At 33.7% G+C, this 23,940-nt stretch overlaps 1 protein-coding gene across 1 annotated transcript; it reads left to right on the plus strand.

Annotated features, from left to right (window-relative positions):
* The first annotated feature begins 1,321 nt into the window (after positions 1-1,321).
* Positions 1,322-22,564, plus strand: LOC148603733 (uncharacterized). Its single transcript, XM_088552447.1, has 7 exons — positions 1,322-1,474; positions 6,971-7,104; positions 9,143-9,206; positions 14,857-15,132; positions 16,615-16,779; positions 21,569-21,815; positions 22,206-22,564. Exons 1-7 carry the CDS (start codon positions 1,453-1,455, stop codon positions 22,381-22,383), a joined length of 1,086 nt encoding a protein of 361 aa, XP_088408573.1. The 5' UTR covers positions 1,322-1,452; the 3' UTR covers positions 22,384-22,564.
* Positions 22,565-23,940: the final 1,376 nt, after the last annotated feature.

Here is a 23,940-nt window from a genome sequence, read left to right on the forward strand (position 1 = left end):
TACCAATGCTAATCGGTTAAAAATATCCGGAAAATATAATGATAATATTAGTCGGTCCATAGAGATGTCGCCCCAAAAAACAAAACAAGAAAAGCTGAACGTATAAAATAATCGTGTAGTTCCTGGGGACGACAATAGATCAAACGAGACAACCAATCATGTTACAGTTTGTAGTACTTTTATCATGATTAAAATCAATCATTTCATCAGAAAATTTCTTTCATTTTACACCCTTACCTTCCTTTGATTTTCACTAAAATCTTAAAAACATTTAGAGAAAATCCTATGCAAGTGATAATCTTGTCATTCAAATGCACACATTTCAGTTTCATTACATTGGTGAGATGATACAGACCATTTTGAAGCTCTTTTTACCTTTTAATAATATTACCAGAACCTTAAGAAATGCACATGTAGTTTGTGGATGCTCTATAACATAGCTATATATTTTTAAAATTTTATTATATTCATGTATATTTATGTTGCATGTATAGCATAGCTACAGATGCAAAAACCAGTTCAACTTTTAATATACCGATTTAAATTAGGTTACAGACCACCAATTCAACCAATGAGCATTTGGAACGTACGCAAAAATAGTCCTACGCAGAAATTACCCCTGTTCCTCATAGTGCTGTGAAAAAAGTTCTCATCTTATTTAAAAAATTTAAACAGTTTCTGAAAGGAAAAACGTTTCTGTACATTTTATAGGTGCATTTTGCTTCTTGTGATGTGAAGCCTAATCTCCATAATGATTTTTAAATATACCCCTGTCTTGTGAAAACACTGGGATTTCCCATGCTATTTATAGACCCTTCACTTCTGGTGACCAGTACTGCACTGCAAGTCTGCTAACCCCACATGCCATTCTGAGGATTGTGAGCTGACATATGTAGAATCATGCTGATATATAGTCCTCTCTACAGGTTAAAGTTAAGGTAAAGTCCAGAGAAGCCATTGAATATTGTGAAATTAGCATAGAAGCCTATGGAAAGTGGAATTAGTGGTTTTTAGCCATTATATTATTTTATCTAAAAAAAAAAAAAAAAAAACAAAAAAAAAAAAAAAACAGTTTCATATATTGTAAATTTCTGTTAGCTATACACGTGTGTCAATGAGTAACCTACTCCAGCAATGCTAGAAGTTGTCTGGCAAGCTATTTTCTGACTTGGTGCGTTGGGGTATGGAGGAACGGAATTCCAACCCCTTACGTGGTAATAGTAACTTGGTGGGTGCCTGTAGAACTGATGAACAATATTAAGTTGCATTGACTAGATTTGTTTTGACCGCGGGAATCTATGTAAGTTCTAAATCTGTATGTTCAGAAATAGATCGGAACCGGTGTACAAGGTTTTTCCTATTTTTTTCGAATGCAACGGAAATTGTGCACCTAAATCAAGAGTTATACCCCTTCGGATTGATGAAAAAACAATTTCAGAGTGATGAAAGAAAATGGCTGCATCAGTAACAAAAGGTAAACATACGAGCTTTCAGACTGCAAGATGCATAATAGAGACGGATTGGAAACTTTTGTCTTATTTATAGTTATGTATATTGTACAAAATATAGTAGTAAATATCTTAACTTGTCACAAAATAAAACCGAGTTACTGTTAAAGAGAAGGAAAAGACATTAATAGACCTCTGCTCATTTTTTTAACATTTGGAGAAGATTGCTTATATTTGTAATGAGATTCAGTATACAAGGCAAGCGCAATCATGGGAACCAAGATTCGAGCGGGAATCAACAGCATATAGTCAAAGGATAAAGACTAGAGAAAATACACACACAGTGACACACACACACACACAAAAAACAAAACAAAAAACGAGAAAAAAAACTCGGAGCATGACGTATATATATATATAAAGGTCTGATAAATTCCCAACGATGTTAGAACTGTCAAATTTGCGATGCAAATTTTTGGTCGTTCCCTCCGCGGGACTCGAAATCGTACTTGCCAGCTGGCCGAGTGGTCTAGGGCGCTGGACTTCGTGCAGGCGGTGTTGCCATAGATGTCACAGCGGTACGAGTTCGAGTCCCGCGGAGGGAACGACGAAAAATTTGCATCGCAAATTTGAGAGTTCTAACATCGTTGGGAATTTTTCAGACCTTTTTATACGTTTACATATCTTCCCTGTATCAACTTGATCCGATGGAGCAGTGTAGTGAATAGAGTCGTCACATTCTGAGACATTTGTATGTATATAGTCTAAAGGAATCTGCTAACCAGCAAACTTAATGGGTATCGGTTCGTCCAGTCATGACGATGCAGCACAAACAAAAATAATTATATAAGTCTAAAGGATTGTACAACGATACCGATAAAGATGTTAACACACTATAATAAAATATATAATGGGCAAAATTTTCTGTCAACAAATGACCTTCTTCAGTGCCTTAAATAAACCGAGTGTGTGTATATGTATATATCTATATATGTAACATGAAGTTTAAAAGAACATTTAAGCATCTTTTTTTTATTACAAGTTTTCCGATGAAGAATATTATAGTTTTAACTTTTTTCTAACAATCCTGGCTTTTCAATTAATAAGATGTATTATATTTCAGAACACAAAAGGAAGAAAGTTAATTTCTAAATTAAAAAAGTTCAATAAGAGAGGAAACAAAAATAGACTATTACGAGAAATTACTACATCAAGGTTTTCGATATCACAAGTTGGTAAAAACATTCACAATTTTTTTACTGATACAAGGAATTCATTCTCAAATACAGATGTACATGATTAATACGTGCTGTATCTCTTTACCTTTGTTTCACGGTGATATGGAATGCTTGATACTCACCCTATAAGTTGACAGAACCGTTGAATAGGGTCATTTTAGATATAGTTATGACATTGTTGTCAAATCATTAAGGATATTTTTTTGGTATTAACACTGATTCGCTCACAGGGTCTTTACATAGAAATTAAAACAGACACAGTTGTCGGTATGACACGAGTTATGTCCTTATTGTATGACTTAGGATGGACCGTGTTTCAACCCCGCATGGGAAGAATTGGAATTGACTTTACATACGATTCTGACATGACTTTTTGGAGGTTCAAACTGGTCTGGAGCTGGCTTGTTAGTTAAGTGCTACTAGTCCTCAATTTATACATTCATGTAATTTATATTCAGTTTCTTTATTTCCATTGTAACAAGGGGCTCAGACCTTTTTGAACTGATAGTTAGATATGTTTAATTTGTGTAATATTTTTTTGTACAGTGGCCAGATTTTAAAGGGGGTGGTTGTGATCACGCAAAAGTACTTTAACCCCATGGCAGTTTTTGCGCCTATCCCAAGTCTGGTGTATCTGGCGCTGTATGCTTGTTTTTTTCACATTTAGTTTATTTTTACTTTACTTGACTTTCGATGTACCTGTGTATGATGGTGTTGTGGGGCCAGGTGCAGCCTGCCTTTTAGTTTGAGGCTTTCCTCGTCCTTCACTGAAGAACAATGAGTGGCCTTTGACTGCTGAGGTTGTTGTCTCTTTGACATAATTCACCATACATAGTATCGTTATATTGTTTTAAATATTAGGTATAAGCTGATCCAGAATGGTAAATGATGCTAGTTTACCTCATATTTTCACCAGTATTGTATTTATTAAAAAAAAACATGTATTTTTAGTATAATATGCAACTGATTATCACTCTGGGTAATTAGAATATTAATGGAGGGAAAATTGACGGTAGCTTGGTCTATGAAAATTACATATGCATTAAACATAAACAACAATAATGATCCATATAAAACATTATTTCTTTTTAATAAATTGCCATAGCATGTTTTAAAAGTATAACAGTAAAGCACTATATTCAATAAAGATTTTTTAATGTAAAAACAAACAAACAAAAACAAAACAAAACAAAACAAAACTGGAAGCATGTATTATTTGGAAAAAAAAATATTCGTTGCAGTAGCTTACTGACAGACATCAAACACTCTCAACATGAAAAAAAAACGCTTAGAAATTTACCGAATATGTGCAAAAGTTAGAGAGCACACCGTGATGATAGGTGTTTCACTTGTATTTACAAGCGGCTGATTGCTGTTTGAGAGAAAACCAGCTGTTGAATGATTGGTTGAAATGCTGATAGGGGGTTTGATACTATACATTACGCTCTGCATCGTGATCACTATCCCGTTCAGAGGCTTGTTTAAATTAAACCCAGTTTTTTAGTCTGCGTGAGGTTTAAGGAAGAATATGTTTTTTTCACAATTTGACAAATTTGACAAAGGTTTTAGGATGGTTTATATGTACCAGCAACACACACTATAAGTGTGGTAACTTGTGCTAGCAGTATGTCCCTGAACAAGTCTTAGAAGGATATCTACCGTGTTTCAAGTTCTTCAAACTGTTTTCTCACAGATATGCTTTCAACTTTAAATTGATATCCTCTAACAAATCATACGTTTAAGATATGGATTGGTTTTCTTTTATAAAAAGAATATTCATAATATTGTAGCATTATCAACATCAAATTTATCATTCCATTAGACAGTAGAACAAGACACAGTATTCCATACAACTATAAGTACATTCAGACACCAAAAGACTGCTACAAATACTCGTTCTTTCCCCCACACAATTACACTATGAAATAAACTACCAATGCGGTACACTTCAGCCAATACAGTAGAGGGATTCAAGGCACTGGTCACAGAACCAGACCTTATCCCTGTAGAGGGATTCAAGGCACTGGTCACAGAACTAGACCTTATCTCTGTAGAGTGATTCAAGGCGCTGATCACAGAACTAGACCTTATCCATGAAGAGGGATTCAAGGCGCTGGTCACAGAACCAGACCTTATCAATGAAGAGGGATTCAAGGCGCTGGTCACAGAACCAGACCTCATCCCTATCTTCTAATCATAACCTACACCAAATAATCATATGTAAAAAAAGTTTTAAAATGTATACATCTTTGGTTTTCATTATCAACTTGTTTAAATTTATTATCATCATTTTGTAAATTCATATTATAGTTTGGCGTGTGATCTTCGAAAGAGTGGGTAGGCTAGAAACTGAAAGAATGCTTCTGGAACAGGGTTACATCGGTACAGGATGCCCTGTGCAAGTCCGGGTGTCAAAAGAATAGGCCTACAGCAGCGCTAAGCTTGTCGTAAGAGGCGACTAAATAGTGGTCAGAAACCTAACCGGGGGCTAGGCGCTCTGCCCACAGAGCAACTGGGATGTGTGCCCCAGGCGGTGGAATGGGATAGCCCTAGCGTGTTACATGCTGGGGTTGTCAATCTACAATACTGAAAACCTGACCTTAAACCATAGTGATGCACCGTGTTGGGAAAGATGCAACGTTCCTTGCACGTTAAAGAACCCTTCTGTGGTATTCGATACGAGTAGGAACCTTTGCGCTCCGCCACATGAGGCTAAATTGCCCGATCCTATCCATCCCCCCTTTTTCTTGTGGCAATCAAAATTTATCGACCCTATTATCCTTGTGTCCCATCCCTTTTTCATTTCATCATCATCATCATTTCATGTTCATCGCCTGAATATAGCTGAAATATTGCTGCTCGGGCATTAAACCCCAACAATCAATCAATCAATCGCTACAGGATTGAAGTCACTACAGAAGTTTTATGGTCGTCATCATGAACTCGTGGATCGTTATGGTGTATCCACCTACGCCATGAGAACTTATTTGTTAAACGTGTCATCGTTTTCTTTCCTCTATCGTCTACCCTAGACTTGACTTTTGATGAGCAACTCACCATGTCTTTCAAGAAAAGCAGAGGACGCTTACCATACCGGTGCACCTAGTCCATACTCCCAGTTTTTAGCAGAGTCCGAGTTGCTCATTTGCCTTTGTTACTTTGTATGTATAATTTTCGTTATTTCATGTGCTTAGTTGTGAGCGTCTGTTTTCCATGTCTGGTCTTTGTCCCTGCATTACATTCTTTTGACTTCCGCTGGAATCTTTGTTCCCTTAAATACTCTTTTGATATTCTGTTTTTAATATGTTTTGGTGTTAAGTCATCAAAATTGTTAAATGTCATTTCCTGATACCCAAAATGGTTACCACAGAAGATAATGAAAACCTATGGCAAGCCAAAGTGGACAAATATCAATATTTTGTTATATCAGAAAATGAATTTCTAATATAATTACAAAATCATTTTTTTTAATATTAGAAAAAGATTTTTAATATTAGAAAAAAAGATTTGTAATATTAAAAATTCATTTTCTAATATTACAAAAATTGATTTAGTAATATTATAAAATATCACACATTTTGTAATATTACAAATTGAATTTGTAATATTAGAAAATGAATTTGTAATATTATAAAATGAATTTATTATACTAGAAAATTAATTTGTAATATTAGAAAACCAGTCACATTTTTTAATATTACAAAATGATTTTCTAATATTTAAAAATCTTAACAGAATACACAAATCCATTTTCTAATATTAGAAAATCAATTTCTTATATTAAAAAATCGTTTTTAATGTTGGAAATTCAATTGAATTTTTAATATTAAAAATGTTTTGTGATATTAGAAATCTAATTTGTAATATTATAAAATGAATTTGTAATATTTAAAAAAAATATGTTTTTAATATTAGAAAACACTTATTTTCTAATATTACAAATTCATTTTCTAATATTGCAAATTCCTGATTTAGTAATATTATAAATATTATACATTTTGTAATATTACAAATTGAATTTGTAATATTAGAAAATGAATTTGTAATATTACAAAATCAGTCACATTTTTTAATATTACAAAATGATTTTCTAATATTAAAAAATCGTCATTGAATACGACAAATCCTTTTTCTAATATTAGAAAATCAATTTCTAATATTCAAAAAAGTTTTTTAATATTAGAAATTCAATTGAATCTTTTAAAAAGTGTTTTGTGAAATAATAAATCCATGGCGTGCCATAAAAACATTTTTTTTTATTTCTATGCATATATTGTTTTACAGTATTTGTTTACTGCATTTGCTTGGTAATATGGAAGGAATGTCTAGGAAAGACCTTGCATGCTGATGAAGCTGGCGCGGGAATCCAAGAGAAGCCAGAAACCTTTGAAAACAGAGTACGACGATCCTCGGGTTCGGTAAGCTATATAGTTATAACGAAAGAGCATGATATACCTCACTCAAATACATGTATAGAGCGATGGCAGGCTAGTTATAAGCCGATTCGGCTCTGGCCAACTGTATATCTTGAAAAAATTCGAAAGATCTTTTTGGAGACAATCAGTTCAAGACTATTATCTGAATATAATAGCATAAAAACCTATGATTTTTCAACACTGTATACTTCTATTCCCCATACTTAGTTAAAATCCCGACTTAAAAACATTATACATCGTTGTTTTTCCAAAAAAGATGGTACACCTAGATACAAATATATAGTTCTTGGTAGAGATTCCTCATACTTTGTAAGAAATAATTCCAAATCATCTTCCAAATATACAGAGGAAGATGTTTACAAAATGCTGGAATTTTTAATCGACAACATATTTGTCCAGTGTGGTGGACGTGTTTTTCAACAAGCGGTCGGCATTCCAATGGGAACAAATTGTGCTCCTTTACTTGCTGACCTATTCTTTCTTTTATGAGGCTGACTTTATAGCTGATCTGATCAGAAAGAAAGAATATGGTTTGGCTAGATCCTTCAATCTCAGTTTTACGCTGTATGGATGACGTATTATCTCTGAACAATCCTACTTTCGGGGATTTGGTACATCGCATCTACCCAAAAGAACTTGAGATAAAGGATACTATAGACGCTATGAAGTCAGCCTCATATCTTGACCTACACTTAGAAATCGATGGTAAAGGAAAACTATTGACCAAACTTTACGACAAACGTGATGACTTTTCATTCAGAATTGTCAACATTCCTTTCATCTGTGGCAACATCCATTCGGCTCCTGCGTATTGAGTGTTCATATCACAACTAATACGTTATGCCAGAGCTTGCCGAAACTACGCAGACTTTTTGTATCGCGCTAGAACTCTAACAAATAGGCTTCTTGAACAGGGTTATGTTGCTACAAGATTGAAGTCATCACTACAGAAGTTTTATGGTCGTCATCATGAACTCGTGGATCGTTATGGTGTATCCATCAGCACTATGAAAACTGATTTATTCAACGGGTCATAGTTTTCCTTTCCTCGTTTGTCTACCCCGGACTTGACTTTTTATGAGCAACTCGGCGGGTGTTTCTAGAAAAGCAGAGGACGCTTACCCTACCGGTGCACCCGATCCATGCTCCCAGTTTTTAGTGGAGTCCGAGTTGCTCATTTACTGTTGTTACTTTGTATGTATGATTTTAGTTTTTTTATGTTCTTTGTTGTGTATGTCTGTTTTCCATGTATGGTCTTTGTCGCTGGATTACATTCTTTTGATTACCGCTATAACCTTGGTTCCCTCGATTACTCTTTCTACAACACAGGTAGTCAGGACGTCCGCGAAAGTATTTGGACTGTGGTATAACTTTCCGTAATCGAGCCGCAAGAAGAATAAAGATGGAATATTTGTAATAATGATAATTAATTGGAAGTGCCGAAGAGCACGTAGATTGAACGAGTGAGCAGAACTCGTTCCGCGCACTAGTTAAATCTTCAAACGTTCTCGGCACGAGTAATTACATTTTAGTTATTCACAATAACCAATTGGTTATCCTGTTTATTATTTAGGTTTTCCCTATAATTAACTCCTATTTTCAGCATGAATTTTATATTTTGTGAAATTAACGAGTTCAATCCAAACACAAAACGAACAAAAAACATTACAACAATAAAAGCTATTTATTATATCGATAGCAATGAGTTATCGAATGTTCCCTGTGTAAAAATATTCGATAATTCACTCATAAAATATCGACTTTTTACATAGCGAACATTCGATAATTCATTGCTATCGATAAAATATCGTAATGACCGACTAGTTTCCTGAATAATGACCTTCCAAAGTAATGATGGCAAGTAATGACGTACTATTGGAATCGACTTGCATTTGGTACGGACAGTTTACATCGAAAAGCTTTCGGAGTATTGAGTATTAAAACTGTCAACTTTTATACATTCATGGCCGTTTGCGATAACTTGATTTAACCGTTAACTTACTAATCAATAGTAATATAGTTTGCAGATACCCTTATTACTTGGAAACAGAAGTCGGAAAACTACCTAACCCCTGAAGAGTCAGGTAAGAAGTTAAAACAACGTGATCAGTACTGTCAATCTCTACAGCGGAACTACTCAGCTTTGGAAGTGAGAGGTATACAGTGATCATGTTGTCCGTCCGCACGATCTTCCGTCTAGTCGTCCATATTTATTTCCGTTTTTTTTTGTGTAAAACATTTCATCTGCAACTACTTTCCTCAGCCTACTGATATTTTGATGGCAATAAAGGATTATATGTGTACCATTTTATTGCATTCAGTTTACGGATTCGGCGACATTAACTTCTCGATTTACAACTTTATATTTTGACGATATATATGAATACTAACTACTATTTATATCTTAACAGAATTCTTATGTAAGAGTAATCAAGGGAACTAAGGTTATAGCGGTAATCAAAAGAATGTAATCCAGGGACATGGAAAACAGACATACACAACAAAGAACATAAAGTAACTAAAATCATACATACAAAGTAACAAAAGTAAATGAGCGACTCGGACTCCACTAAAAACTGGGAGCATGGACCAGGTGCATCAGTAGGGTAAGCGTCCTCTGTTTTTCTAGAAACACCCGCCGAGTTGCTCATAAAAAGTCAAGTCCGGGGTAGACAAACGAGGAAAGGTGCTGATGGATACACCATAGGTATGCCTTATTGGGAGTTTGAACTTCATACTCGAACGACATCAAATGCCTAGATTATAAGGCTTTTTAAATTATTAGACAACCAAATATGGTTTGATTGAAGAACTTACATTACCGCTTTCTCTGCAACGACTTATCATAGCCAACAACTTTCTCTGTAACTACTTATCATAGCCAACATCTTTCTCTGTAACTACTTGTCATAGTCAACTACTTTCTCTGTAACTACTTATCATAGCCAACATCTTTCTCTGTAACTACTTGTCATAGTCAACATCTTCTCTGCAGTTACTTATCATAGCCAATACTCATTATGGTCAACACCGTTCTCTGCAACTACTCATTATGGCCAACATTTTCTCTGCTACGACTTATTCTAGCCAACATCCTCCTCTGTAACGACTTATTATGGCCAATATCTTTCTCTGCAACGACTTGTTACAGTCAACATCTTTCTCTGTAACAGCATATCATAGCTAACATCTTTCTCTGTAACTACTTATCATAGCCAACCACTTTCTCTGTAACTACTTATCATAATCAACCACTTTTTCTGTAACTACTTATCATAGTCAACCACTTTCTCTGTAACTACTTGTCATAGTCAACATCTTTCTCCACAACTAGTTATCATAGCCAACAGTTTTCTCTGTTACCACTTATCATAGCCAACATCTTTCCCTGCATCAACTTATCATAGCCAACATCTTTCTCTGCAACTACTCATTATGGCCAACATTTTTCTCTGCAATGACTTATTCTAGCCAACATCTTTCTCTGCAACTACTTATGATGGCCAACATCTTTTTCTATAACTGCGTATAATAGTTAACATTTTCCTCTGCAACGACTTAATATCATAGGCAACATATTTCTTTGTAACTACTTATCATAGCCAACATCTTTCTCTGCAACTTCTTAATATCATAGCCAAAATCTTTTATTGCAACGACTTATTAAAGCCAAGATCTTTTTTTGTAACTGCCCATCATCGTTAACATCTCCTTCTGCAACGACTTAATATCATAGCCAATATCTTTCTCTGTAACTACTTATTATAGCCTACATCTTTCTCTGTCACTACTTATTACCATAGCCAACATCTTTCTCTGTAACTAATTATCATAGCCAACATCTTTCCCTGCAATGACTTATCATAGCCAACAGTTTCCCTGCAATGACTTATCATAGCCAACAGTTTCCCTGCAATGACTTATCATAGCCAACAGTTTCCCTGCAATGACTTATCATAGCCAACATCTTTCCCTGCAATGACTTATCATAGCCAACATCTTTCCCTGCAATGACTTATCATAGCCAACAGTTTCCCTGCTTTAATTTATCATTGTCAACATCTTTCTCTGTAACTACTTTTTAAAGCCAACATCTGTCCCTGCAATGACTTATCACTTAGCCACTTGTTATTTTGATAGAGGCTTCATACTTGTATAAGTGTCATTTTCCGTTAGTTTTTGTCCCACATCATTTAGTATTTGATAACTGTGATATCATTTTGACCAAAAGGTTTCTTAGGTTAAGAGAGGGGTTTTCTTTCTTGAGCTTAGTATAACGGTGTTTTTTTTAGTTTACATTTACATGTATGTAATTAAGTATACAGCGCATTTTCAAGACGACATATTAGTTTCAATTTTCCACCAAGGATGGCATTATGTGGCAAGGAATAAATCTCATCAAAGTCCATTTTGCAGTTTTAGGATGGTGGATCACGTTTAGAAGTGGACGAATTACAGACCCCTCGGTCTACGAATGACTAAGTTTTGCATCATGAAAATCCATTAGTAATTCATACGGAAAAAAAGAATGCCCTCATCAATCATTTGGTGAAAACTATTTGAAAGTTTTATCGAAAAACATTTACCGGTTTCTGAGGGTACGTGGATGGGAAGATGCCCCGGTCAACAAAAGACAGTCATAGCCCCTATTTTGCACCCAAAAACTCCGAAGTAATTGAGATGGAAAGGTATTGTAGTATTGTTTTTATTATTATGCAATATTTTTGTTGTTTGTTTAGATTCTAGTTGCTTGGGAACTTGTCAGTAGAGTTGTTTTTCCGATGGATTGACAAGTCTTTCGTCGGAGTTGTAATGTATTTTCTTTCTTTTGTGGTGCCAACAACGGATTTTTTCCCGATTATTATCTATATTGTAATAACACATTAATAAACGGGCCACTTTATTTCAGAACTTGCAAGACTCGAATGTCCCAATTCATATCAATACTGTTCTATTTGATAATATAAGTAAAAATTATGTCAAAATATGGAATAAATTGTGCAATTTTTAAGTGTGTACACAAATTGATCAAAGTCTCTTACGTTTCCTCATTTAGTGACTACATCCTATTTTCCTTGTAATAGAAGGACCGAGGAAAGTAAACTGGGTTATTATTACTTTTTATATATTAACACTGTTTCTATAAAGTGTGAGTTTTTGTTTTGTTTTATTTTATTACATCTCATTCATTTTTCCTTTTGTTATTTTTCCCTTTTTCTTCTTTCTTTAACATTACAAGTTAACCTCACTGTGAAATCCTGTATTTTGTTAAATGTATATTATTGTCTTGTTATGTATAATGTATCATGTTTAAGGGAGAAGGTGTTTAAGTTGGATAACTTGTGTCTGATCCCATTCCCGATGTTTTGACAATAAAATATGTTTAAGCTAACAACGGATTGACTTTGTCTTCGGTTGAGGCTGAAAATTTGTATATAAAACAGAAATAGTGACGTCTCTATATACTTACTGCTTTTGTCATACTTCCACTTATAAAGTGTTGATATGTACAAATAGCGGTAGAAGTATTCGTCCTTCCCTGTCCTTTGCACAGATGACAAACTTTTCTTATCCGTTACTCTTCTTACAACATTGAATGAAATTGGATGAAATTCTCACAATTCTTAAATGCACAAATGGCATTTAAAGCTTTTTTAATTGTCAGTGATCATGGTATAAATGTTATGACATGCATTGCAATGTTATCACCGAAGGGAGATAACTCGCTTTCCTGATCATTCTGTTGCATTCTCTGACACTTACCAGACGAGAAAACTGTTAATTCACCTTAAATAGACAATATGCCCACAATGCCAGATTTGTGTGCTTTTTTTTAGCATGATTCATTTTGCCCGATTCTTTCATATTCTAGCACCTTTAAATATCTATGACACGTGTACCTCCTGTTTAAGATTCTGATCATAATATTTTGTTAGGTTTTCCATAGGAAACAGACGACTTTGCCTTTAATATATAAGTAAGACACATATCTCTTACTTGCAACTCTTACACCACTGAACGGATTTTTACGACTCCTTATCACATATGCATTGCCATATCCCCATTGTATGATTCCTGTTTTACATTTTCCAAATCAATTTGTAGTTTTCGCGCAGCAAAATATGGTCTTTGTTATTTTTTTATATAGGCTAACCATCATTTCCTATCCGTATCTTCTCCTACATCACTGGATAGAATTTTATGGGACTTTTACAAAATTTTCATTAGATACTGAAATTTTCAGTTTTGGTCAGGGCATCGCAAAGTTAAACAAAGACTTACATGTAGTTTTTTTCCGGATGGACGAGAAGGGATCAATGCTCACAGTTTATATAGTTAGTAATACATTTAGTCTAACCAACATGAAAAATGTTTTCTCATATTTGGTTAATTTTTATTTGAATCTCGAGGAATGCATTTCAACAATAGGAATTTTTATGGTCTACATGTACACATGAGGACTCATTTTTAGCTCACCTGGACCAAACTCTTCCGCCGTCATCATCATTTTAACCAATTTCTTTGCTGGACGCAAAACCAATCAAACGATTTAAACTAAACCTACTGTCTTTACAAAGGTGGTACTAGCAATTGAACGATACACTCTTAGTTCCGTTTGATTAAATAGTATGGCTACCAGAGACAATGGCCTAGATTCTCTGAAAACACAGGTGCCAACGTTTTGTAACTTAACAGGGTTTTGACTACATATATTCTATCTACAAAAGTTCCACTTTGTGTAGGACTTAATTGGCTTAGCGGGTTGCTGCGGCCACTCAAAGTTGCCATTGAAATCTTACACTGAAACACACTTGGTTTACAGTTTTGCTTATATTAGACCATTGGTAACTAAATTGGATAAAAATGTTGATAGAATAAAGATGTCTACGCATGATTTGATTTTGGTTGATCAAACAAGATGGCTGCCAGAGGCAATCTAAGCGGACGCTTACCAACTGAGCTAAAATAGTACTCCACTAGTGGAGCTAAAATTTAAATCTGCTGCCTGCGAGAGGAAACAATAGCTACACATTCCCACCTCAAAAGTTAATGTACTACAGAGACGATTTCCAATATCAAACCTTAACAACTCATTATTCCTCAATTTTCAATAAGATTAAGAGTTAATTATTTAGTCAACTCAGTTTAATGTTTTCTACAACACAGACATATGAACAGGTAGGGCGTATATCTGATTGTCCAACTTTCAAAGATCGTTGCTTATGGGACCATGATAGAGGCCAGTGTTTTGAACCTGTATACGACTGTTGACCTCAATACATTCTTCAAACGATATACTTTCTAAAAGTTACAATTGAAACCCTATGGGAAAACACTCTTCTAGTAACTGAGCGAATGGTTTGACTGTCATTTGGTTGGCAAGGTGCATAAATATTGCCGTCGTCTCCTTTTTTTAATCGCTTTTCAAATCCCATCGTCCTCTTATAAACATCTTTGTTTATTAAAAATAAATACGTCAAGAACTGCAACCAAATATTTCCTCGAACAATAATAAACGTATCCCCTGATCACTCGGCACAAGTAAGGTGCTTACAAATGCTTTGAAATGACGAATATACTACTGACCTGGACACGTTTAAACCAAGGACAGCATTTCTTTATTGATTTGATAGCCTCCACTAATCTATCATATTTATTTCATCTTGACCGCTACTGTCAAATTTAACCATCATAAATAAATAAAAAAAAATAATAATTGTGTTTTTATTGTAGCTAGAGACTATCTACATTTCGAATATCGGCAGATTGAAGTGCCAGGGGAAAGATTAGCTCGGGAACTAATTTGTAAAGATACAAATACAATGGCTGCAGAGGCTTATAAATATGAAGGCATCGAGATTGAAGTAAAAACAAAGAAATCAAGACGATATAAATATCTTGTTGCTATTGACAGAAAGGGGCAAATTCATTGGAATGAGGATTTAGGATGGAAAAAGAAAATTGGGGAATTGGAAGTAGCAAAAGGTGTAAAAACACGCGCTCCAGAACGTAAGTATAGCTGTAAGTAAAAAAAAACGTATAGCAAAAAACGTATATGGCTGTTTCCTGCTACCCTACCCTACCTACCGCTTTTTGCTTACACTATAAAAAAAAGTCTGACCTCTTTTAACTTCTACCTGACGTCTTGATTGCATGTCAGCTGTTAAATATGGTATAGCTGTCAAGGGTGCGGAAAAAATCTGACTGACCTAACGTTTTTCAATAATATTAATGTACTAAAAATCACAGAAATATTGGTCATGTGGAAAAAATGACAACAAATGTGATATAAAATCCTCAGATGACATTTAATAAGGATCCTTTCTAGCATATACACAGGAAAAATTTCGTTTGTTTTCAATTAAAATGTAAGTACATGTATTTGTTAATCGTTCATTAAAAATTGATTGGAAAACAAATGTTTTCTATACGGTTCTAACCATGAAAGGCATATTTTTTCACTTGGATTGGGCAAAATATACAGTTCGTGAGTTTTAATTTGCAAAATTAGAAGATTGTCCATAGTGGTCCTAAACATGTTACCATTTGTTTGAAACACATATCACGTTTCAATTATGTTTTTTGGTTTGATTCGCACACCTTAGATATTCAATCAATGCACCCCATCCCACAGAAAATGAACGTATCAATAATATATGTCAAGTATTGCAGCTTGATCGTGAACCTACGCAAATTAAGGATCATGAACACATTATGTTACTTTTCGACAATTAAAGCGGCCATGCAATTTTTTTACATCTGTAAAGCCAAGATACAAGGTTAATTCAAAATTAAATATGATATTTTATTGACTTTTTTAATTGGACTTTTTAATGCTTTCAATTGCAGGAAAATGGGTTATTTCTATCAAGTTGGAACAAAACCTTACTTCATACTGTAAAAGAATAAAAAGAAATTATTTGCCAACAAAGCGAATGAAAATTGAGGGCATATTAAGATGCCATTTTAAAATAATCAGTGGAATTTTTGTGACCGATGAACCGTGTGTAATTTTGGAATTTAATTTTGAATTGCCTAAAATTATTCACAATTTATTGACGTGTATAAAACATACAAATATTTTGACACATTATTTTTACATAAATCTCAAGTCACGAATTAACCCCCCCCCCCAAAAAAAAAAAACAAAACAAAAAAAAAACAATAAGAAATTATCTGCTTTTTCTTCGCCAATCAAAGGATTACATATACCAATTAATCAATTGATATTATACTTCCTACAAGATTAAAACCCCCGATACTTGATGTAATCATTATTAGCTTCACAAGTAAACTTGAAATTTTATTTTTCAGAAATTTTCTCATTTCATTTGAGTAAAGGGTAGTATTTATCCTTAAAATGACTGTAAATTTGATATGGTTCAAGTTCTTATAAAAATATTTCCCTTCTATAACGGATTGAAAGTTATCCTACTATCAAAAACTACACAATACTCATATTAAAACATTAGACCTATATGATTACTGTAGGAGGTTTTGGTGGAATGAGTGTGATAGTTAAAGGTGATGATTGTGATAAACAAGATGGGATATACAAGTGTACCCTTTTCGCTCATATGCCTGTTAAAGGTAAACCAGGCAAATTGGTGCTTCAACAGACTAGACTGGAGTTAGACGTGGATGGAAAATTAAGATGTAAGTAACCGGTATTGTTCACAGAATTTTAGTCTATTATTGACCTGGAACAATCACAGTTATATAAAGCAACACCGTCTAACATCTGAATCGACAAGCAAAAACAACAAACACAAAAAAAATAAGCTTAACAAAAAAAAAAAAAATGTTTAGAAAAAAAGAGAACCGAGTATCCTAGTTTTTCAGGGAAAAGATACAGAAAATATTGACAATTGTTTTTTTTCTGAAAATTTGTGGTGAAGTCAATTCCAACATGCTCTTCTCAATCATCCAAAGGAAAATATACTTTCATGACTTGGCTTTCGAGATATTCATGTTCTAATTTTGGACATTTTTCTTAAAAAAAAAAACAGTTGCATATTATGGTATAGAAAGTATAGAAAGTCCCATTATTATTTCAAAACGGCAAAGGATAGTTACATCTAGATTTTTGCAGTAGCTTTTAATGTGAGTTTCCTCTTAGGATGATTGACATATACACGGCAGTTGATAGAGGAAGTGGCCATAACTTTCGCTTTAATGCGAATAAATTTGCATGTAGAAAAACATTATCAATTGAAAATCTCTTAATATTTCGTCTATATATTCTTGCCATCCTTTTATTTAGAATTTCAAAAAATATAAGGGTATACATGTGCTTGCTTCATTGCTACAGATCAAAAACCGTACTTTTTATGAAATAGCTGGACATCATGTACCTATAAAATGCAAAACAAAATCGAAACGAAATGAAACGAAACAATTTGAACGAAACGAAATCTATAAATTGCGAAACGAAACTGTAAAATGCAAAACGAAACGGAGAAAATAAATGCTCGTGAATTGTAGCTATATTCACATATATGTACTTGAAATAAATCTTAAGATGTATACAGCGATAAATATTCAAAAAGGATTAACCAAGATATACTTAGACCGGTAGTTCATGCCAATTTTACGCAATATAAAACCAATAAAAATTGTGATAAAAGGCTTCACCAAACATTTCTTTCTGCATGTAAATGAATTTTGTTCATAATAGCAGAAGCTTATTCGACTGTACAGTAATTTTCAAAACAACATTGATCTTCATAATACTTCGAATTCCAAAAAAGTACCATACGATTTTTTTACGATCGACCTCGCATTAAATGTTACGGAAGCCCATTGAGCTCATTTTCGTAGACTGATAAAAATTTCTTTCGTCCTATAACAGGAAAATAACACCTAATAGCGCGAAACTTACGAAATAATGCGAAATTTACGCGTAACCTGGAACCCCGGGTAAGTTTCTCTCAAATATAACCCCGTGTCACCAATGACTTCTGTCTTTTGATTGGCTGAGCAAATATGGCGTTATTTTATTTACTTATATACGTTCTAATATTCAAATTTAAAGAAAAATACGTTTCAGTATATTTTTTAAATAGCTCATTTCCCCTAAGGTTCCCCAATATACTAACGAAAAAAAAGTCATGTCCCGGAAGTAACAAAAAATGACTGTCCTTACGGAGAAAATTCATCATTCCCTTCAATCAAACAAATAAAAAAATATAGGTGAAGATTACGTTTCAGTAAAAATAAATTCATCTTTTCTGATAGTTTTCAAGTCTTTTTCTATTTTTTTTTACTTATTTAAAGAAGTGAATGTTATGTTTTTAAAAACATGTGGATGTGTACGTACGTGCTAAGGTGTACTCCGCTGTTCCACTGTTGCTGTACTCCTAAAATGTAAGAGGTTGGAATTCCGTTCCTCCATACCCCAACCTCTTACTTCCGAGCGCCATATTGCATAATGCTGGTTCCGCCGTTGCTTGAAATCGGCAGAATTGTAGTAAACTATTTTCCATTTAAAACGTTTTATACAGTTTCTTTACCATTACACGAAAGAAGGTGACTAAACTAAAGAAAAACAATAACCTACCAGATGAGAAAATACAGCAATCCTGGAAATCCTTTGTAAAAGCAGTTAAAATGAACGTCATATTCGGTTTTTAGCTTTTTGAGTGTGTAATTCCGGTTGATAAAATTACGGATTTTAAAATTTGCGAAACGAACATAGAAAATTAACCAACGAATTGCCTTTACCAACTTGAAGTTCGTTTTGTCAGAAATATATTGTATTCCGTAAAATTAGTGACCTAATTCAAAATTGCTGGTCATTTTGACAACTGTCTTCATTACAAATGTTTTCTAGGTATTTAACAAATATTTAGGATTTTTATCGTTCTATTTCCGGTAGGTTAAACTTCCTTTATGTAAATAAAAGACATAAAGTATTTAAAACACATGTTTACCTAATTAACATTTGCGGTGGCTTTCAACATGTCAGATGCTAGAGGTTAGGATGGCACCAAGTCAGAAAATAGCTTGTCAGACAACCTCTAGCATTGCTGGAGTACTGTTGCTGTTGTCAAGAACCTAACCCGCCTTGGAAATATATAACTCCGATTGTATTATCAAAATCGAAGCATAGCTTTTCTGAGATAGGTCTGCATTTTCTTTACGTCACATGATATGTGTAAAATATTCCCACCATCCGTGGAGAACTGTAATATTTCCGTTATCTGTACAGATTGATCTGACAGGCCAAAACTGAAATGGATATTGCTAGAGATGTCCTTAAGGGATAAAAAATGTAGACTATTGTGAAGTGCTATAAAGTTATTGACCAATTTGAGGGCGAAGGGAAAGGGGGTATGGGGTTGGAATTTTGGGGAAAAAATTGTTCAAGTTATTCATTTATTTAACCCCCCCTTTGATTAACAAGACAGATTTTCAGATAGAATTATTGATTTTGCTTGCTGTTTAATATAAATAAAAATATTGCACTTGCGAAGCAAAAAAATTGATCAGGGTTGACCCCCCTCTATGTAATGTCGTTTATTATTTTTACGAGTCTCGCACAGTTGGTGCATGTATAGTAAAACTCATGGCGCTCGCTGATTTAGGCAATGCATACCCCATATTATTTTCACTGACTGTTTGTAAACTCATTTTATCTATTTGGAAACTTTGTGCTATCGTGTTAGTGCGTTCAGAGAGATATACATTTTACGTCTTTTGAAATCTTCAAGTAAATTTTTTTGGCCTTTTTTAGTTTTTATCGCATATTTTTTTTTACTTTGAGATATCAAATTCAAGATCAAATTCCGTTGGTTTTAATTAATAATGGCGTTTTATGGTGATTTTTCGTTACCTTAATCTTGTCAACTTCGGATATGCCTCCACTACTACTTTCAAGTTATTGGCTACATTTACATCATGATACTTAGTAGAAATAAATGATTTCGCCGTAGTGTGAATTGTGGGTTACACGTGTCGGATAGCTTAATTATTGTTGCTAGATTACTACCGGATTATATTCACTTGTAACATGGCGGGTGCCGCTGGCAGAGCGGAACATGCTTAACCGTCCGGAGAGCATGGTGTCACTCCGGGTTTTTGTAGGAGTTAATATTGCTAGTGTTTTTTTTTTTTTTTTTTTCTCGTTTGACGTCTTGTTTCCCTTATCGTGTGCAACCTTTTTTATTCGGTTCACTACATTGTGTAAGTAGAAAGTCTCTGTATCATATAAATGTTCATGTTAAGGCCATGGCTTTCTTACGTATTTAAATCATCCCACTGCTGACGCAGTATTTTTTGTCGATTTGTTGTATACTTTAATGAGAAAATACAAAAAAGTCATAATTATGGTAATGATATGTTGTCAAAATATATGAAAGATTATTCATAATTCAATGTATACATATGAAAATATTCCATACACAAATACCCCTGATGGAGCCTTGAAATTCACGGTTGCTATCACTTTTGTCCAATGAAACGCGAGTTTGTATGCTCCATCATTTACGTAGCCATGGTTTAGTATATAGGTGTCACGTGATGTCAAAGTTAACTCTATACCGACTGGGTCGGAACAATAGTTTGCGTTAATATACGAACAGATAACATGTCTCTATCATTTTTTCTGAAAAGAAAATAATGATATTTGTGGGATAAAAATAAACTTTAAAACTCAATAGATAATGTTTCACAGGCTAAACATTTATTTACTACATGATCATATTTAAGTAGCAGTCTTTCTGAAAATTAGACAAAAGGTGATTCATGCATTTCAAAAACCCACTGAATTCAGTTTTATTTCTTGTTCAGAAACATTTACTGGTCACATATAACCAGTTTTAGTTTTTCATTTGGTTGCTGCGTTTTTGAGATAAAAAATATATAGATTGTACATGAAATTGGCACTTTGCAAGAGTTATCGTTCTTGATTTGGTTTATTGTTGCTGGTTTTAGTGGTAGATGAATGTATAATTTTCTAAAAAGTGCAGTACTGAATGCAGGAATATTTATTATTATGTGAAAGTATATCATATATTAAAAAAAGCATCGTTTGTTTGGTAGGTTTGTCTTCACAATGAATCATTCTACCTTTGGCAGCGTCTGAATATTATGTGGACTGGTACTGAACAATTGAAAACTTCTGTTCCATGGTTACTTTTCTAATATACTAATATATGTTTTTCGATGTCCAGGGCCCAGCGCCACATAACTTTGAAAATTACGTCTGAGAAAATTTTTAAATGTTTTTTACCAATTTTAATGATCTTTAGAAGTCAAGAATGGTCTCAGACGAATAAATTGTTTTGCGATTTGTGGCGCTCAATCCAGGATAAAACATTTTTGTTTGTTATCACGCACAATAAAAACTCAACCTGAAATTGTCCTCCAATGGATTTTATAAGAACTTTAATGATCGTAACTTCCTTTCCGCTAGTGATGATCATAAATTTCTGTTCCTCCGCAGGTAATAATCCAAACTTACCTGATGATCTTCACGAAGAAGATAACAGTGATGATAATATTGGTAATGAACCAGATGACAAAGATATTAAAAATAAAGCAGATGACAACGATGATGAAAATAAAGCAGATGACAACGATGATGTAAAAATAGAGCCAGTAGAAAAGCCCGAAGAAGGCGGATCAGGTGGTGTGGTCATCGTTGCAGTCATTTTATTATTGATTGGAGTTGCTGCCGGGGGCTTTGTATTGTAAGTTATATAAACCATCACGATCGATTGATCTTTGACCTCTCCTCTTATTAATGCAGAAACCTTTACTGTTTATCACTTCTACATTAATTTATCTTTCTATCATTCCATTGACATATGACATAGCCGTATACCCTCTAGCTCATTAGAATGCCGATGTGATTGTTCAGAGAAAAAAAAACCGCTATCATGATATTGAAACTGTGAATTACTTAAGCTTTCTTTACTGTAATCCTTCTTCCGCCGACAAAAGAATATAAGGTCACTACTTATTATTGTTTAAGAAAAGGTCATTAACATGTTATATCAGAATCAATTTCCGGTATACATGACCATTATTTGTTGGTACATGTGCAAGAAATGTATTACTTACGGTTGTGGATATTTCAGTTACAAAAAGAAAAAAGCTGCTGAGGCGAAAAAAGCTGAAGAAGAAAAGAAGAAAAAAGAACTGAAGAAAAAGAAAGCAGCAAAAAAAAAGAAAAAGGGTGAAGCAGAAGGAGATGGGAATGGAGCTAATAAACCCCCTGGATCAGATGCACTCCCTCCTCCACCAGGAGATCTGTAACTTAATTTATAGCAGTAGTTTGACAAAACATTCTAACTTTATATTTCAATAATGATGATGAAGTATAACAAAGTACGATGATTAAAAATGTTTGTAAAATACGTTATTCAAGTTTGTTGTTTTGGTAGCAGTCTATTTTTTGTAGTATATGCCAATATATTTTGCAATGATTTTTCATTAATCGCTTAGTATTGAAGTATCATTTCACAACGAATTAACGCCTAAACACTTGTAGTAAAATGCACTTTCTTTATCAGTTTTAAAAGTTTTAATACGAAAGTAAAGGTAATAACAAAATTACTGAACTCATTATTGATATATCAAATAATACATAAACTGGGAAAATCAAGGACAAAAGTCAATATTTTCATGACTTGGTACAGGAAACTAAATTTCATGGCTTATCAAAAGCCTGCTTCAATGTGGACATAAGAGTTCCAGTGTAAGTTTGTGTTGTGAACACAGTCTAAACAGTAGTTAACTCAGTATACGACCAAACAATTGGTGCAAATACAACAATTGTTACCAGATAATTTGGCGATGGGATATTGATATTGATTGGACAACTTTTTTAGAGCACGAATAAGATGCGTTTTAGCAAATACCCTGGCTAAGGAACAAAAAGCGTAGTTTGTATGCATATAATTATTAACCGGTAGCTGTAAAAATTACTTAAAACTATGTTTCAATACACCTGCTTTCAGCCAATCAGGATCCAGGATTCCGATATAAGGTGTAAATAATTCCAAAATATTTGGGTTTCATGGAAACGAAAGTCATCTGATCGCAATTCTGTTTCTCGATTGCCATTTATGGAATATTTTAAAGTTCGAGCTCGGCCGTGGGCCTCGGTTAATATGCATGTTAAATATACCGTAAAATATGATATCGCATATAGTATTCAACATATTACTTGTAACGTACTCTTTCATATAAAATGATTCAATTGCAAACTCAACGATTCTTTCTTTAATTATATGAATGTCCATATTGTTTTTGGTCTAATTCTTATAGTGTTCTTCTGACGAAGTGTGGAACATATTGTCTTTACTCTTTTTTTATTATTTTCTTCTTCTTCTTCTTCTTCTTCTTCTTCTTCTTCTTCTTTTTTTTTTTTATAATTTTATTGTTTTTGAAAGTTTCTACAAATATTAATACAAATACAAAGACAGTCTCTCACACATCCTTTCATTCCGGAAAAAGTCGCAAGTGTTAATAGCACATATGTATATAGATTGTCAGAGCATGAGCATTAAAAAAAAACAATCAGCGTGAGAGTCAAAAGTGTTTAAGAACCGAGGGAAAGAGAAAGTTTTATTCCAGGACTAGGTCTTTGAATTTGTGCCATCTTTTGTCATAAGAAGTAATATTACCTTTTATCAAATATGAGTAACGCTCTTGCTTATAACAATTATAGATTTCAGCCTTGAGATTAGGTAGAAAAAGATGTTCATCTCGACATCTTCGTTAATATATATATAAAATTTCAAAGTAAGCATTACAAGTTTTTCTATATAAGTGTTATTACTATTACCAATTTTTCCGTATAAACATTCA

The sequence above is a fragment of the Perna viridis genome, chromosome 11 (assembly GCF_037379345.1).
Source record: "Perna viridis isolate PV_CMFRI_1.1 ecotype Kerala chromosome 11, ASM3737934v1, whole genome shotgun sequence".
Taxonomy (NCBI): Eukaryota; Metazoa; Mollusca; class Bivalvia; order Mytilida; family Mytilidae; genus Perna; species Perna viridis.